The 19,901-nt window shown below is 38.1% G+C and overlaps 1 protein-coding gene across 1 annotated transcript in view; it reads left to right on the forward strand.

Annotated features, from left to right (window-relative positions):
• Nucleotides 1-6,087: 6,087 nt before the first annotated feature.
• LOC139719708 (uncharacterized) overlaps nt 6,088-19,901 on the forward strand; it is a 31,516-nt gene continuing 17,702 nt past the window's right edge. The window contains exons 1-8 of the mRNA XM_071631103.1: nt 6,088-6,103; nt 7,348-7,484; nt 8,207-8,251; nt 8,909-9,018; nt 13,236-13,416; nt 14,103-14,451; nt 14,741-14,933; nt 15,518-15,779. Coding sequence (XP_071487204.1) covers nt 6,088-6,103; nt 7,348-7,484; nt 8,207-8,251; nt 8,909-9,018; nt 13,236-13,416; nt 14,103-14,451; nt 14,741-14,933; nt 15,518-15,779 — 1,293 coding nt within the window. The remainder of the gene's footprint in view (nt 6,104-7,347; nt 7,485-8,206; nt 8,252-8,908; nt 9,019-13,235; nt 13,417-14,102; nt 14,452-14,740; nt 14,934-15,517; nt 15,780-19,901) is intronic.

A 19,901-nucleotide genomic window follows, 5' to 3' on the forward strand; every position in this document is an offset into this window, starting at 1 on the left:
AGATGTATGTGAAAAGTAAAGGCGATATAGACTGAGAGACAATAAATCTCGTCTGAAGAATACAATCGTATTTCAATAATCTAGTCTTTGTGTTCATTCCACTTGATGTAATGTGATGCAATGAGACGTGGCTTTTATGATTATGTTCGCTTATTACTCGTGGCTTGGAGGTGTTCTCCTCTTATTTTCTTAATGGGGGAAAATAGTGTTTACGCGGTTACCTATCAATGCAACAGAGCTTCCGTGATCAGAAATTGAACATACTATTTCCTCTCTTTAATTACGCTTATTACAGTTGGGCTTTTAGGCTCGAGTTACATTCCCGTTGATTAAATCGTTCGAACATGAATCATTAACTCACGGCCTTGTGTTTTATTGATTCCTTTCTAAACATGTAAGTGCAGGCATTCAAGCTGCTGTTTTTCATTTTTTTTGGGGGGGGGAATTTTTTTGTGTGTGTGGATGTCAACCTGCTGGTATGCTCGTTTTCTCCAGCTTCATAAAATTTGACTTGAATTATCATCATTACTTTATCAACATGGATTCTATTCTAGCACTGAAAAAAAAAATAACAACGAATACCTTGTATGGTAGACGTAACAGGTCACAAATTACATATTTCGATTTCACTCCAGAAGGTTTAGAGAAAAGGTCATTTATATTACAGAGTAAATAATATAAGAATATTCTGTTTTTGTTTATCTGTTTGTTCGTTTGTTTGTTTGTTTGTTTGTTTGTTTGTTTGTTTGTTTGTTTGTTTAGAAGAGGAAAAGGGAATCGGGTGTGATTCACTCTCGCGATCTGATGAATACTGAATTCTGATGATGGTATTAAAAATTGAAGTTGCAACTGATCATAAATAACATGAATAATGTACCAAACAGTTTCAGAAATATACAACGATCAAAAATCTTATTGTGGAGATGGTTCAAAGGCACCAGATAGGCACGATGTAAAAAAAAATATATCATAGTAGTCTTCTGCCCAATCATCGTTATACAGAGGTCAAGATCATGGGTCGAACTATATAGAAGACTAGAATTTATTATAATACAACACAAACTGATAAGTCTTTTATTGTCTCACGACCTTTCATTAATCACTTTATCCAGTAAATTCAAAAGACACCTTTGGACTCAAAATACCTTAAGCCACATGTTTGTACACAATGCTCATAGGGTGTGAGGCTGGATGGTGTTGGTGGCTCTGTCTATTCGAATACGACACTTGTCTAACAAAGCAAGGGAATGAATTATTTAATTTGGGGGGTATTAACAATTCGGAATTGAATTGTATTATTATGCTTGTGAGATATGCAATTTATGTTTGTAAAACAAAAGGAATACTACCTCGTTTTAATTTATGTAAAGATACCAAAAGGGAATATCATAATTAGGAAAATTTATTGCAAGGAATAATCATAAGCTGAAAGTGTTTCAGAAAAAAAAAAGTGTTTGTTTAGACACCTCTTCTCTTGATATAATGACGGTCTGAGTCACGACATCTCATTGCCTGTTTTTCACAGTGCCTTGTTTGAAATATTATGATGTATTATGTGTTTAGACGAATGTATATTATGTTTGATATACAACAATAAATATTCCAGCGGGAAAAAAAAACAACAAAAAAGCCAAAAAAGTTGTCTAATTTTCTTAGTGCTTTGTATAATTATATGAGCTTGAAATCGTATACATATTATGTACATGTACACGATGTATAACAAATATGCAAACTCTTTACATTTTGTGCTGCCACTATCTGGATATCTTATAATTCTTTAAACCATGTAAATTGAATTGTATAAATACTGTAATATTCTATGCAACTGGATAAAAAATTGAATAAACACTCTGGCATACATATAGGGTTGATAAATAATGGTGCTACTTTTTTTATTTCTATGAATGAATCATAATTCAATCAAACCGTTTCTGTTACGATTTATTCCATCACGACCAGGACGTCCGTCTTTTGGGGAAAATGATATGGTTGATGTTGTCACTATATTCGGATGTTCACAATTTGAAACATGGAAAGACTTTTCATTATTTGTAAACATTTTCTTACGTTAATATACCAATTTTACCATTTTTACTATCGGACTTGCTTGTGTCACATAGGCCGTACAGGCCACATCTTAGAACTGGTAACGTCCTAGTACAGCTCTGGTGAGCACGATATCTCATTATTTTTAAAAGGAGTTTCACACGATTCTTTGAACACAATATTGCAGGCCTATAGTAAGACCCCTTAATCATAAGGAGTTGGTGCATGATTCGGTCTTTAATTCACTTTTTTCCATAATGCTCGCATATTGGTTAACACTCGTATACATGTAGGTGATTTAGAATTGCTTGTTTAATTGACAAGCCATTGAATTTTTTGACACAGCTGTTGAATGGAATATCGTTTTCCATTACCGGTTGGCCTGGAGACCGATACAATATGAACAACCGTAAGCGTGATTGCAACACATGTAACATGACGTTGCTATTGAATCGTCTACCTGAGAACAATGCGTGACCTATTTGGCAGCCGAAATCTCACCGATAGCCTATCTGTTAAATCACATTATTATCTTACATGAGTGTGGTTTCAGAAGTATTCGATGATCCTTATCCATACTATCAAGAAAGTTTCGAGTCTTCAAGGGATGATAGCGTCAATGGCAAAGTCTACAGTCCATGTGATTGGATACAGGTATCTTTCCATTATCGTACTCATTCTCTGTTTAGAATTTTAGTGATCTGAAACTATCACGTTATCAGCTATCGACAGTAATTATTGTCAATTCGTCCTCAAGTCAAAGCGCTAAGGCTCTTGATTGCACCATTTTCACTTCGACCTTCCTTTGGTATACCAAAAAAACAACACATACAAGTAGCTCTCACCCATACACTGTGTACTTCGGTTTGCTTATGTTGTTTAGATGCTTTACATTAATCATATTCAAAGTTGAAAATCAAATCAAGGCCTGCTGTACTTTAAAAAAGAAAAAAAAAAACTGATCATGATATAGATATTAGTATCCATAACATCAATAGTGACGAGACAAAATCCCGTTATAAAGATATTGTTTTGCTATCTTAACCTTTCTTCCATCTTTTCTCTTTCTCTTCTCACCCTCTCCCTCTCTCCCTTTTTCTTTCACCTTCTCTCATTCTCTTCTCTCTTCACCTCCTTATTCTTGTTCATTTCGCCTCCATCTTTCTAATTTTTACTCTCTTTGTGTACCGCCCCAGTCCCAGTGTCAGACATTAACATGGCGTCATTAACATCCTGTGTCGTATGTCTCTTTTATATCTTATCAGTGGAACTCTCAATCATCTCATGGCTATCACAAATTTCATCTGAGCGATGACGAGGTTTGCTGTGTTTGCCGACTCCAAAAAAAAAAAATGATCGTCAGTTTTCATTACCGTGTGTAGGATATTACATTCAGAATGTCACGCCATGTCGCGGACAAAAGCGGGGTGTTTCTGCCCGTAATGCATTGCTCAGTCTGCATCAGACTATGCCTTAATTTCCGTATCATTACTTCTTTCACGCTTGTGACATGTAATTCACGTGTTTGTCTATATCCGCAGTCTCTTACCCGAAGTGGATGCTTGTGAAGACGGTTAGTACCTGGTCGCAGCTCCTTGCCTTTCGATACTTCTCAGTCGCGATATCTTCTTTCCCTTCTTGTTATTTCTTCTGCCACAGTCACAATGCCTCGTCTTCTTGTCGTATGTCGTATGTCGTATTCCAATTACTCGATTATACAGCCATCGATTCTAAATGTAATCTGCTTTGCTTAGCTCATTCTGCTTTGAATATGAATGATATAAAACAGCAAAACAATACAAGCAATTTCAAAATACACAGATTTTTGTTTTCGTGTGCCAAAAGAAGGCCGCAGTGAAAATTGTGCAATCGAGAATCTTATTGGAGCTTTGACTGGTGGACGGATGGACAATGCGACAAATTACTGTCGGTATTTTTTCTCTTTCCTTTAGTGTTATATTTAGATTTACTTCTTGCGTTGATTCTTTGCTATATTCAAAGGAAATTTCCTCAAATTTCCCTATGTCATTTATTCTCTCTTCTCTCTTTTGTTTTTGAGGGGGGTCCTCATCAACCATTTATCCAGAGCTTGTCTCCTCATATCCATCAATTTTTCTCCATTGCAATGTGTATAGAGGTTTTACTTGAAAAAGTTAAGCCTTAGTTTTTAGTGTAATTAAGGTCGAAGATTGATTAATACTTCCCTGATCTACACATTTGCCAACGCATCATTCTGACCTTGCCATACGTTTTGTCGAGAAAGGCAGACGATAAAAGCTTCATAATTATCACTTTGAGAACATATTCCACACATCGCGTTACATCGATAAATCATTACCTGAACTACTTTTTTACCAATGCATCACTCTAACCTTGCCCTTCACTTTGTTGAGATAATGGCAAACGAAGCTACATCACCTTCACTTTGAGAGCATACTCTATATTGCGTGAGAGAGAGAGGCGAAAAGAAACATGCGCCTGACGAAACTCAATGAATAGGACCTCATGCTAAAATTGGTCTTTGACGTAGCCAACGAGCGGAGAAATACGAGCACCGCGCCTAAAATCTTGTATATTTCGGAGTTAGTGATGTAATGGTCAAGATGTCTTTTCCTGTTTCATCTATATTCAGGCGTGGATGGATGGACGGCTAAAGAACGGTGTTTTTGTTGAGCATTAAAGGGTATAGTATGTATCTGAATTTGTGTGCAATTGCCGTAAAATTTTCTGCATCTATGTTCATCAAACAGAGCGCATGTTTATGTGTGGTATATACATGTTTATGAATGCGTATGAAGCGTTAGTTTCTGTATCATTCGTTTACAATACCACTGACAGTATTAATTGACAACAGTGATGGCAAGGCATGAAGTTTGATACCATTATTCTCATCAAAACCTACGGTTGTGATCAATTCAAAACTGGGTGTGTATTTCAAAACTAGAGGGATAAGGATATTGCGTCCTTGCCACAATGCCAGTCAAGTCTTTCGATTATATTCTATTCCTCTCTCAAAGTCTTCCTTTCTTTCTATTGAAGATTATAATTTGCTTTCTCACTCTGACAGCTATCTGTTGCTTTTTATAGAATTGGTCCGAAATAATATCCTTAATGAATCTAATAACTTCCATCAGCATCTTATCAGTGTGATTTATTACAAGTATTATGCGATTAAGAATGGCCCTGATTTCCAGAGCAATAGACGGTGACCTCGGCCCGTCCATGACAATATCAAATCGGATTTCATTTGCAACCTGTTTTTTTTTCCAGTGCATATTCGTTTCTTGGTGTAGGTTTACATTAAAGGACTTATGCAATGCAAATAAATGTTGACTGGTTTGCTTTAAGAAATTCTTAATATCACTCGAGTGGCCAAATGAATATCTAAATATATGTCAATATCAATTATGTTATCATAAATTTCCCGGCCATTTTTTTTCTCTTCAGATTACTTGGATACCCTCACAAAAAAGAACCTTCCACACCAAGATACTGTCCGTGAAAACATTCGCCAATCTTTGCTAAAGTACCAATATGATTAACAAAAGACTTTGGAATGCACCTTTGCCAAGACTAATCTCACATAAGATGTATGTCACCATGTTATTGACATGATTAACAAAAGACATTACATGTGTTTGAATTACATAGGTCATTTGATATAAACCTTGCATTATTACTTGTGACTGCTTTTCTCGTTCCTGAAATGTAGATAACAACGTCATTGTTCTTACTTCCAATTAAAGTACTAAGAAAACCTCAAAACTCGCCTCCAGAGCCGATGGAATTGACTACTGAGTGATTTTCTTTATGGAATTAATGCATCGTGATGCCAACGTCTCCAGTGGGTTCAAATACAGAAACAAAGCTCATTCCAGCTGTTGGGAAACAACACCATTTATGATCCCCTTTCCTGGAATACCTCAACTTATCATTGGATGCAGTTGCCTGGCGAATTAATTATTGAAAACAATTTTCAGAGCAATCGCGGAAGTTATGTGTGGTCGTAAAATATTCTTGGGATTTCTCCTCATCGCAAGCATGACAACTACCAGCAGTAAGTGACGATAAGCTACACTTGATTAAATGTTTACAAGAATAAATGTGTTTATAAACGGATGTATATCATAATATATAAACACAACTGTATGAGTACAGTTGTGTTGAGCATAACTATGTCATCTTGTTACTATAACAATTTGACAGCATAATTTTGCCATTTGAATCAAATATGATTCATACGCATTTTTATGTAACCATCGATCAAAAACCTTGCGATACTAATTTGTGACGGTTCTTTTAGGCAAAATCGAATTCTTTTCTTCATGGAATCTTGTTTGCCTCTTTTTCCCCCTCAAGGTAGTATTCCCAGAAGCTGGGTATGTCTAGTGCTTATTCAAATTAGTCGCATATCAATTAGAAGCTAAGGTCTTTCGTTTAGAACTCTGCACAGGTATTCAGTTGATTTCAATTCAATCCAATTATTTGGTTTACTGTACAGCACTAAAGTTGTCGCATTTAAAGTCTGATTCATAGAACATTGTGAAAAAAAAATAATGATATAATCACGAATCACAAGACATTCATCATATGTATAATTTCGACAGAGCATACAACCTACCATAATATCAAAATTCCAAATACCCAGATTAAAGCACGTACACTTAACTCTGTTCTAGATATTGCACATCCGATAAGTTATAGAAATACAATCTAATCATCATTATGTTCTAATGATATCGTGAGATAGATTGTGAGATAAAATAATTTTGTATTTGTATAAAAATGTCACAAGCAACAGTGCTACCACCAAAGGTTACAGGCGACTAAATGTTTTCATGATACTCTCCCATGTCGAATTCATATAACCAGGGACATCGATCAAAATTGTTATGTCCGTTGAACCTGTAAAAGGCAGAACACAAGGGGGCAGCAGCATCAAGAACAATAAGTAGTCTATGTTCAGGTCTCATCGTAAAACACTTCCTTTCAGCTTTTACAGAATATCATACTAGAAATAAGAATGGTATAGAGCGCACATAAGAAATATGATATTATACCAATGTATAGTATTTATAAAACAATAACGTGGGACCGAAAACCTTTTGAGCAGAATCAAGCAGCATTGTGTCGTTACTTGCAAAAGCATAGTATATATTCGGCATTGGTTGGCATGCTCTCAACGTTTGAAACCTTCCTTTTTCTTTTCATTATAGCACCATTTAGCATTTCTGTCAGTACGATCACTATACACTAGAAAATGTGTCTTACAAAAAAAGTGACTATTTCTTTCAAATTCAGGCGATATTAGCCCACAAACAAAGCTGCTTTCCCAACTACTTGATAACTACGGTCCCCGAAGCGTCCGTCCGGTGCGTGAAAGAAGCGACATCGTTGACATTTCATTCAGGCTTCTTCCCAGAGAACTCATCAAGTTTGTAAGTCACCAAAACCAGACGAGAAATGGGGAATGATAAGCATATTCTTTGTTGAACGGAAAGATGATTCAAAGTATGAAAATGTCTTCCGTTGTTTTATACTTTGTAACCATTATTTCATTTTCTCACTCTCGCTTTCTTTCATACAATCTCGTAATAACATTAATAATGGGTAATGGGTAATAATATGTAATTGTTCACATCGATACTGTTTACAACAGTTCAAGTCCTTGACATAAATGTGCACACGTAAACAATAGAATGTGAAAACGTGAAAAACAAAATATCATGTTGATGTTAAGTAGTTAATGTGGGAGCAAATACGTCGCCAGCGTGCGTTTAAGCAATCCATAGCTCCTTTTCAGCCAGTTTTAGTCTAATTCTCGAAAAACTAAATATCAAATCTTTGGTTTGCTTTCGAAGTTTGCAAAGTTATGATTGTCATTTCTTCTTTCTTTTCTTTTTTCTTTTTTTGCTTGATGATAAGTATGTTTCCGCCATTACTGCCTTTATTCAATACCACAAACTTTTTGAGAAATGTTTAAGCATAAATTTTACTAAACATACTTATGCTCTCAGTTTTTGTTTAAATGCATACCCATTTATCTATTGGGCCAGATTTAAATTATAATATATCAATAATCAATTTATAAAGCGCAAATCAATGTATATCTTTCTAATTATCTCATTTTCATTTGTATTATGTTGTTCTTGATACCGAGGACGAGGGACAACAAACCGTTCAAATATCTGCATCTGTCCGAATGGTGAGAATTCAATAGCATTTTATTTTTAGATCGAAATATTTTGTTACTTTCTTCTTCCCACTGAAATGTTCCGTCAGGGCTCGGAAGGTTGCTGTTCCTTTTGAACAGCGCCCTCTATCCTTCTACTTGTATAATCATGCACAAAGAACATTGGAAATTCATGATGAGAATATATATTTATCGTGCTCACTCTTCCAGTTCGTGTCTTTCTTTTTACTTAACATTTCCACTCGCTGAGGAGTCATTTATTGTAAATTTCTTGAGTGATGAGCGAAGTCTTGGTTGTCAGTTGATCACTCTTCCTTCATGAATTCATGGATCCTTCCATTTAAAAAGAAAATTGAGAATGGAAAAGATCAGAGTAGAGGAGGTAAAGCAAAAGTAAATTATCATCATGACTTAAAACGGCATCTCATTTTGAGTACTTCCCTTCACCACTGCCAGCAAAATGTAAGACGTTTCACCAAAGAGAAATACTTCCAGGGAAGACAAGGAAAATAATTTGCTCATGCAAAACACTTTTCTACAGGTAAGGAAAAAAAAAACACACAGGGAAGAATAGTCATAGGTAGGTGACAATTGGAAGGCTGTTATTCCTCATGTGATCACAAGCTTTCATGGTTTGCTTGATTCACATATTTCCCTGCAATCATCCAGATATGGAGAGACGAAAAGATGACCTGGGACCCGGAAGAATTCGGGGGAGTCGATATCGTAATGGTCAAGGGACCAGAGGTCTGGCTGCCCGATATCGCCTTGTACGAGAAGTGAGTACCCCCGTCTGACTAATTACCGATTTTAGTATGGGTGCTAGAAGGTGAACGTTGTTTTATCGTCCGCCCATTGTTTGTGTGCGTGTGCGTGTGCGTGTGCGTGTGCGTGTGCGTGTGTGTGTGTGTGTGTGTGTGTGTGCGTGTGCGTGTGCGTGTGTGTGTGTGCGTGTGCGTGTGTGTGTGTGTGTGCGTGTGCGTGTGTGTGTGTGTGTGTGTGTGTGCGTGTGTGTGTGTGTGTGTATGGTTTTACCCTCTTTCGGGGGTACTGAATCCAAATCTGGATGATGCAACTCTTGCAGTCATACCGAAATGGATGCCTTAACTGAAATTTCCATATTTTCTTACAAACGATGAAGATTGGAAACAATTTGATAGTTTAAACCTACTTCGAGGGTGCTGAATCCGAATCTGAGTAATGCAGCTCTTTCGTGCTTGAAAGTTCTGAAACATTCAAGACGACGGCCAACAAACTGGCAACCAAAATGCCTGCTACTTCCCTCTTAAGGATGTAAGAGTTGATTCATCCAGGTTTGGATTCAGTACCCTAAAAAAGGGCAATATCAGTCATTTTTAGATAGCAAATATCAGATTATGTAAATAATATCACATATATATATAAATAACATCTGAAATAAGGTGCGGTCCAGTTTCGGGTTCAGCATTCTCATCTCTTTACCCGGTATGTTGTTTTGCAATAATTCGTTTATGGGTTTTATATGAGTGCGAGGAGAAGTTATTGGTATTGGTTTGTGATTGCTTGACATGGTTTTACTAGACGTAAGTGGGGATGAGGATGCGGGCTTACAAATATTCCTTCAGATCTACTACAGATCGCCCTTCTCTCGGGGTTATGCATGGTGGTGCCGTTTGTGGTTGTTGATCATGTTTATTGTGTGGATCGTGATGGTGAATGGTGCTTCTGCTCATTCGCTATCTTCCTGGGGGGCATTTCATGAAGCGTTTTGGTCTGTGTTGGTGGTATGGTCGGTGGTATGGTGGTGGTGGTGATGTGTGTGTTGAGTGTGGTTCGTGATAATTTGATGGTGATGTGTATGGTGCTTCGTGCACATTCGCATCTTGCTGTAGTGGTGGCGGTGGTCTGTGTGTGTGTACGCGGGTATACGCGGGTATTGTTGCTGTGACGGGTGTGTCGACAATAAGCCATGCTTGAGGGGCTCGTACTGTACGTCCACTCATGGCGACCATCAGGGAGAATTCCGCCCGACCATCCGGGGGTTGCATCTCTTTTATTGACTCTGAGTGTTCTGCATGAATGATCCCGAGTAGCCTAGTCTTTTCATGCCAGCCACTTTCTCGAAAAATTGAACAGGGCAGTGTCCAACATCCCGAATAGCTTAGTCTTTTCTTACCAGCCGCTTTCTCGAAAATCTGGACAAGACAATGTCTAACAGCACAATCAAATTAAAGTAGGATGATGCGAAAAAGATTTGTGAGTTTCAATTAGACAAAACTCTTTATTGTCCGGATCAAGTGCCCATTATGTAGCTACCAAATAAAGAATTAACCCCATTTAAGCCACAATCCCGGCTGAATAGGGATGACAGCTTCAATGCACCTGCTGGTATAGACCTTGCCCGTCACCATTAAAAAGGAACTTTGCCAACAAGTATTCTTCCAGTATTGTCGAGGATTTAAGTTCAGAAGGCTGAGATGGACAGCGGATAATGCTAGTCAGGCTTTCTATAGGACTACGGATTGCGTAAGAATACAGCAAATTGAATGGTGTCGAGGTTTTCTGTCCGTATTCATTCGCTGCTTTTCAAGCAGGGTGGGCATAATGTTGTTGGCCTGCACTGGTTTTGTTGAGGATTATGGGGTAGTGATCGTGGCGATGATAGGTAGACATTTTTTTTTCAATCGTACTTGGTTCTGCAGATTGGACTCCAGGTGAACACGAAGCAGAATGTTTTGTGTATTTTTTTATTTTTTTTGCTCAAATTTTGGTAGGTAGTGATATGACCCATGGGGTACATATTTCGTTGTCAATCAGTAGTCTTGTATGGACAGTTGGAGGGAGTGATCCTGGTATTGATGTAGGTAGGCAATATACAGTGAGTTTTATGAAGTGTATTGAGTAGATGTAGTGCATGGAGAAGTATGACACGCGAAGTGTGAGTGATTATTGTTTTCTTTACTTACTGGCCACCATAACAGCCATTATTTTTGTGTCTTTTTGGTTCGTAGATGTAAGCGTCAGACTTTCATAAAATCTTCCATGAGGTTTTAAACAATCTATGAACCTTTTCAATACGAGGAGGTGTGAAAATATCCTATGAGGCATGCACTATCGGGAGTACCGGTATACAAACTGTAATTACTATTGCAGCGGCCATTTTGAATAACATTTAGGCTGATTTGACAAATTCGCTCAACTGAAATGCATGTTATAAAAATAAAAGTTATTGTTTCTCACACCCTGCGATCAATCTCCCTTATAAGTTTAGATTTCTTTTTACTAATTATTGCAATAATAAAAATTGTGAGATTATTTGATTCTTGATATCTCAAAACTCTCAAGGATGCGGGAGTTACTGAATCATTGAGATCCGAATTCAGCATCGTTGGAATACTGTAAAACCATCATTTCTATTGTGTTTTTTTTTAGAGAGAGAAATGGACACATAAGAATTTCAGATTTTGGCGGCACCGTAATTCTGCCATTTATCTTGAGCACATCAAGGGTGCAAACAATGCACGATCCGGACTCGGCACCCTTGAAATAGGGTAAAACCATCAAAAACAGCAACAGCAGTAAAACAAAAAACGCCAAAACAAAACATAGCAAAGCATTGGTCTGACGATAGAGCACGGTTAGACCCAAAATCTGTCGTTGGCGCCCAGCCAACGAACAAGCCCATCTTAGTCACGTTGGAAGTTATTAACGAGATGTATCACAATTTATGGTTAGCAAAGCTAATAGAGAGCTCATCATTTCGAGAAACGCAATATCTCTATGTCTCACAAGGAAATGAAACTACCATAAAATTTAAGAGGCAGCAAACTAGTTATTATTATATACCTCATAAGTGAGATTCGTATCACTGATTGGTCAAACGTATATCACGTGACAAGGTGTAGTCCCGTCTATCTTGCCTTAGGGTTTTCATGTAAGTGATAGAAAGGCAAAACCCTCGTGATAGAAAGGCAAACCCCTCGTGATAGAAAGGCAAAACCCTCGTGATAGAATTCGTAAACCCTCCGCGACTTTTGTACACATAACAAGTACACTAGACTTCGCGCGCGGTGTCCGCACCCCCTCCACCCAAGGAAGGATGTTCACTACGCGCATCGTATAAACACATGCAAAATCATCGCACTTAGTAGCGCACAGCAGCAGTAGGCATGTTTCAACGTGACATTGTGATCGAGCGCTCCTCCGTGATTTAAGTGAGCTGGATCAAAGATCGTACACTTTGCAATTAGAATTTTGTTGGAAATACTGTATATCGAATTAAAACACAAGCGACGGGAAACTGGATGTATACTGTAATCTTCTGCCAAGATTTATGCAGGAGCTCGCCGAAGGTCGTGTGAGTGAGTACAATGTACCGTGCGTACTACTGGGTAGTGTACGAAATGCACGAAAACCATGCAAGAAAGCGCAGGCTGTGGCCTGATTTTAGGGCTAACGTTTAGGCCTAACAGTTAGAATTTACTTCGTATTTGCCTAGCCCTAGATCTTGGTTAAGTCTTAAACGATGAGGTATATAAAACAAATATTAACTGCTCTGTATTCGGATGGTGGTGGAAATTATCACTCCCTCGGTGCTTTTCATACCGACCCTTCCATCACCCCGAGGCTAACGCCTTCCATCACCCCTTCCATCACCCCTCGGCTAACGCCTCGGGGTGATAGGAGGGTCGGTATGAAAAGCACCTCGGGAATGATAATTTCCACCATCATCCTCATGAGCAGTCAATATTTGTATACTAAAGCCCAAACACTTGTTGTTGAACTTGTTGTTACGAGTCTTAATCATTACAAAAGAACTCAAGTACTGTAACTCGTTAAGGACGAGTCCCGAGTAGGCCTATACTCGGGCAGGTGTCTATTGGAAATGCGTGTTGTAGCAAAATCAGGCCGTCCTCAATCGGGTAAAGAAGGTCCTTATCACAACCATTCACTGAACACAATACCGATTCATTTTGATCACATTAACACTGTTGAGATTCATCTCAACTTTCTTCAGTGTCGTGAAGGATTTTATCAGCTACTCGGATACCTACATCCACGTGTCGAGCAACGGGTCAATGGACTGGTATGTCTTGGTTGTAATGACAGCGGCATGTCCAGTCGATATCACGTACTTTCCTTACGACGTCCAAAAGTGCCACATGCAGATTGGACCGTGGACGCTGGCCGCAAATCAGGTATCTTGGACGTAGTACTAAGGACCTTCAAAAGCTCCTTGGTAGTAACTCTTTGCTATCTCTAAGGTTATGGCTTTTCGGCGCCAACCAAGAGAGTACACAAATACGTTATAAATCCATCTCCCGCCACGGGATCGGGCAGAGATAGCATAAAGCGCTCCCTCTCTGGCGAAATAGCGCGATGCACGTCTGTCACCAGACCTGAAAATTCACGACTCTACCTCATGAAACATTATTATGAATATATGCGCTGAGAATTCAGAATCTATCAGCAGAAATTGAAACGCTCATGGACGGTTCGCTCCAACACTCTCATTTATTTGACCCAGTTTCAATCACTGTTAAAGGCACCCGACATCCGATTCCACACCAGTAATCTCCCTTTTCATATAATGAATTCTGCTTGGTGTAATGGAACTGTAACAAATTGGTAGGATGTTGTTTTAATGCGGATACTTTCCTGTTGAAGTCTGAATTGCATTAGGTTGACAGCAAGATATTTTTTTTTCAAATGTTGTTCATCGAAAAAGACAATATTTTTCATAAGTTTCATTCACTGTATCTATTATGCATCAGATTAAAAGGACAATGTTTTGAGATGGTTGCCAAATCATTTTTTTATGCTCATTCTTATACATTCCTTTTTGTTTCAAACTCATTTTCTCCTTTTTTTTTCTCGTCTGTAGGTCGACTTCCACATTTCGACGGAGGCTGACTCAACGTACATTGCCTTTCAACAAAATGGAGTCTGGTCATTGGAGAAAACGCTCTCTGAAAACGGTTTCTACAACAGGTCGCGTAACTATCCCATCATACGCTACACGCTTTGCTTACGAAGGGAGTCCGGTTTCTACACACGGACGATCATCGTACCCTCTATTTTCCTCACGTCGTTGATGGCGCTTGGCTGTTGGCTGCACCCAGCTTCCGGTGAGAAGGTCACCCTGGCGGTCAGTAACCTCCTGGCCTTGATTCTCTTCCAGCAGCTCGTGTCTGACCGGATGCCGCCCAGCGGAAAGTCAACGTCAATACTTGGTAAGAGTTGTGACCCTTGTATTGACTCTCCTCGACTGCGTTATACCACGGGAGTGTCATCCAAAACGTACATCCTGAATTTGAATTTTAAAGTTTCATCATGCTCAATGCAAGATTACCGATGCTTAAAGGAAGGGTAGAAAAAAATGTATGTGTGCATGTATGCAAGTGTGTTTGAGGTACATTAGAGTTTTTATCTTCTTCTTCTTCTTCTTCTTCTTCTTCTTCTTCTATTTCTTCTTCTTTGTCTTCTTCTTCTTCTTCTTCTTCTTCTTCTTCTTTTTGGCAGTAAATTTCTTCATCACAATGATTGCACTGAGTTGCACGGAAGTCCTCTGCGCTATCATTGTCCTTCGTGTACACCACATGGGCGGACATCACCCGCTCCCCTCCTGGGTGAGACGCTGGATGCTGAGACCCTTCATCCGGCGTCTCTATGGCAACGAACGATGTCTTGTGACCATTGGAATACATCACCAGCAGTGAGTGTAAAATGATTTTTTTTTTCAGTTTAAAGCATATGGCCCCACCCTCCACGCACACACACTCGTGCGCGGGCGCGTACACACACACGCGAACACAAACACACACGCGAAAAATATGACGACAGTGCATTGCTGGTTTTTTTTTTTTTTTCATGACAGGGAAACATTTCAAATTAGCTCTTTCTTTTGTACATCATACACTGTAGGCCCTATCAACACATACAAAATCAGCATTTAATTTGTGATGATAGATTAGGTGGTTTTTTTTCGTAGGTGCACTTTTCATGGATTATTTATTTTGCACCTTAGATTCCAAGCATAAAATCACAAATATTGTTTGATTCTTTACAGGATAGAGGTTATAAATATGGCTTTGCTTACCGTGTTCAAGAGGTGCAAAAGTTACTGTTTCTATCTAATAGTCCTATTATATTAAAGTCTTGATTGAAACTCGCTCTCACGTTAAGTATTTAACTTGACCATTAGTAACTGTTTAGCTACATTCCTGCAGAGTTGAAAAGAGTCATTGTATTGTTACTATTCATACAAACATTTTTACTAATGTGCACATGATGATATAGATCGGTCATATCAGATGTTACTTCAAAAATCGGACGATCGGAGACAACGGAGAGCATCGGTGAGCAAGTCAACACACGATATGTTGCCACAAGGAAAGGCTGTAGCCGTTCATGGGATATTCGGGACCCGAACGAACTTCGGGAAGCTTCGGATGACTTTCCGGAAGTGACCGCCTTGACGTGGCGAGAGGCAGCGATCGTCTGCGACAAGATCCTCTTCACCCTGCTCCTCGTCGCCATCGTTGTCGCCTGGCTAGCGGTTGTGATTAGCTTCGTGCTGCAGAACCACAATGATATCTAGTCACACCCCTATTTTTTAAGTATATATGTTAGAGCATACACTTAAACTACTTGGTAAAGTATACGAGTTTTTTACGTCGTAAAAAGACATATTGTTATGTGATAGTAATAATCATTGTAATTCAGTTATGTTTTCTTACTTGCTTTTTGTGACCACAAAGTGGGATAAGTTCAAATCAATCAGTTAATCAATCAATCAATCAATCAATCAACCAATCAATTATTCAACCGATCAATCCATCAATCCATCAATCTATCAACAATCAATCAATCACATGGGACAGGCCACGATATATAGGCCACATCCTTAGTTTAAGATTGTGAACACAAGTTAAACCAGATGTCATGTTTTGTATATTTTATTGAGGGTAAAATTGAACTATTTACATCAAAATCAAATTACTATGATGCTATCTAGCGTCAGCATTGTGCGTTGATGCAGTTTCAAGTCTGTTGCTCGTGATTCATTCATCTCGTCTGTTATCACATTGAAGTTTGTTCCACTGTTTCTTTGCTAATTAGAGGAACTTTAAACCACAAAGTAAAATACGATCTTAATTCCATTCATTCATATCTAGTGTTATTCAAACTTAATCCTGTAGTTTAAATTTAGTTTAGACAGCAAGTGTACCGCCAAGCCAAGAAACTGTTGTGTATCTCTTTTTGCTCAATCGATACACTGCAAAAAGTCCGGTGTTAAATAGTGAACACAGAGCTGGTGTTAAATTTTCGGTGCTCATTTATGGTGTTAAATTAACACCTCCGGGTGTCATTTCCAAATATAAAACTGTTTTTTGAAGAGTTTCTTAGTAACTGCACTTCTCGTTGATTTTTAATTTAAACAAGACGATCAAGAATTTTACAATTGAAATACTAGATTATTGAAAAAATGTGAAAATAAATTTACACCACAGTAACACCAGCTGGTGTGGTCTCTTTTTGAAGCTGGACGGGTGTTAAACCATTGATATTAACACCAACAAATATCAAATCAACACCATGTGGTGTCATTTTTTAATTAACACCAGTACAGTGTCAAAATAACACCAGGTACAGTGTCAAATTAACACCACGAAGTGTCAGGTGAATACTTTTCAACACCATCACAGTGCATCTTCAACACCTGTGGGTGTGGTCCTCTATTGAAGTTTGATCGGTGTCAGATTTAACACCCATGGTGTTAAATCTAACACCGATGTTTTTACAGTGTACATGCCAACGAAATATCCATGGCATTGCATGATCATGATTTCTGTGGAGAGAAAATCAAGTGTTGAGTAATGGCGTTTGTGGAAATCATTGAGCATGTCAAATCCGTTTGAACGACTCCCTTTTGTTTGGTTGGTTCAATGGTATATGCGTACTTCGAATGCTTTTTAGTCTATCATTGGTGTACAGTATTGACAGGATATTCATATACGAATAGTATAGGTACATTGTACGGACCCATAATCTTCACGCTTGTCTTTGCGAGCCTACTGTAGGTGCTATGAACAGGTTGGAGCGACCGATAAAATAAATAGCTCTGAATTTGTACATTGATTGCATCGAGTAATAAGCAATGCATTTTACAGAACGTCGCTATACCCATCAAAATATTGCACAGTTGAAGTCGTCTTTATGTGGTGTCGGTATTCACGAATCCTTTAGATGATAATTGTAGTAGCATAATTATATATGTTTCAGTGAGATGTTTTAGTCATACTGTAAATAGCAAAAAAAAAAAAAAAAAAAAAAAGAGTCCTTGCTCCGGCAGTATTCTTTGATAAAATTATTTGACAAGTGACGTTAACTCTTAGGTTGCCAGAGTAGCATTTTGCACCATATACACACATAATTCCATAGAGCATCAATTTGTCTGCCGTGTAAACAAAGTGTTGAAGCAAATCAAATAAAGCAACCTTCCGAGCGTCAGCGCTGTGATGTCCTTTTAAAGCTTCTTTCACGAGTCTTTATCACGTTTGAAATGATGTATCATTTGTCACTTTCTGTCTGTCTAATATTTCATATCTAAACATTACAAAAAAATCCTATTAGATTATTCCACCTGCATATTTCCCCAAACAGCCGTCATATATATATATATATATACATTGTTAACCTTAATGGCCTCTGCGTATTCATCGAACGTGCTTTGATGTCTTCTTGGCTTTTCTAGAGTCGCTCGGACCACGACAGCTTGTCACATATCAAATTTATTTGACTGCTGTCCCTTATTACCGTGTGTCGTAGCCACGATGAATTAAATTCAGACACATCAGCCTTTAATATCATAGTCATTTATGAGCCATTGGTGATGTGTTCTCAATGGTAAATGCACGAGATGAAATGGTTACACTGCTGTCCATGACCTTTATGACTCGATGTGTCAATCTAATGTCAGAATTTGCCTCATTAGTCGTTGGGTTTTCGTATTGTCAATAATCCCTTATATAACCAATACGGAGGACAAGACCCATGCCGAACATGGTGAATACACTAATTTTGCAAATCAATCTGACTACTAGTATTCTGTTTGGGTGATTGCTATAGGAGCACATGCCCATGGGTGAGAACGTGATATTAAGCAGAGAAGACAATAATATCTCGAAGAGATATCTTGTCATTTCATGATCACAAAAAAAAAGTTAATCACTGCTACAAATGGGAAACAATACCTTTAAATGATTGTCAGCCGTCATTACAAAAAAAAAAGTAAACTAATTAGTCCATGTAGCCGCAATCATATTACCGTATCAATGACAGTGGTGTCATGTCAAAAACGAAGATTATCAGATTATTGACATACATATACAGGAAAGCGTGAGGCATTCGTCTTTGTGGAAGAATGACGGAGAGATCATGCATGTACCAGTATGAAAAGAGAGAGAGAGAGAGAGAGAGAGAGAGAGAGAGAGAGAGAACATGGAAAGCTACACAAAATAGTGTCATTCTTCTCCGCTAGAGAGTTGGTAATAACATTTAAAAATATTAAAAAAAATATAAAAATTGTGCATAGATAAAAACTAACTATGCACTATAGGTAGTGTTTATGTTAATGGAATATGTTGAATTCCACCAGATTATATGTATGCCCAGTTACATAGGCATGTAACACAGTTACTATCTTCTTTCTTTCTTGGACTGCCACATTGTTGTATAAAAACATTTATGTCGATTTTTTCCCCAAACTAAAATTGAAGACCTGAATATAAGAACGACCAAAGTCCAATTTTGGGCCAATTCCGTTTGACATGGCAAATTGTAGCTTATGCATGGCCTCATCTTGTGTATAAATGATAAATCCTAATTACCCCCAGAAGTGCCTGAAACGAATGAGTGAAATCTTATATGAATGTAAGAATGACCCAAGTCCTGGACTTGGGTCATCATTCTTACATTCATATTATAGCGCCCTCTCTCATCGCTTCTCTCATTTCATATAACAGCCTATACTGTATATGATTCAAAGAACGACCCAAGTCCTCTTATGATTCAAAGAACGACCCAAGTCCATCACACAAAATGGCCTCTCCACAATTAATGTAAATGTTAATTGTGATAATGATATATGTTCTAATTTGTATATACAATGTTGCCTTCTCACCACAGTTGAATAGAATATTATTAGACATATAAAAAGATATGAAGTTTTTTTTAAGTTTACTCGAAATGGGATTCCATGGACTTGCGTCGTTCTTATATTCAGATACTCGATTATTAAGCAAACGGGACTAATCATCATTGTCTTTTCGGTTTAACTCTTGGTGTGCTTTGAATGTCCACTGGCACAGAAAACTCCATGGTGTCATACACTTTGTCCAAAACCTCCGGCAAAGAAAAGGTTAATGAATGTTTTTAAGTGCAATGGACAGAATATTTCATGAGGCGAGAGATGAATTGATCTCCGCCTCGTTGAATGGATCAAAGGTTTTATCTTTCGCCGACTGAAATATTCTGTCCATTGTATGAATGAAATACATTTATGTTTTATAATTATGACGCCTAAAATAAATCTTCGTCATTTAATGTTTTATTGATTTAGAAACAGGAGAGAATCTGAGATCGAGAGATCGCTCGCTGAGCGTTTCACGCTATCGCGCTG

The sequence above is a fragment of the Diadema antillarum genome, unplaced genomic scaffold (genome assembly GCF_040938485.1).
Source record: "Diadema antillarum isolate AM-2024a unplaced genomic scaffold, OU_Dant_1.0 scf00000114, whole genome shotgun sequence".
Taxonomy (NCBI): Eukaryota; Metazoa; Echinodermata; class Echinoidea; order Diadematoida; family Diadematidae; genus Diadema; species Diadema antillarum.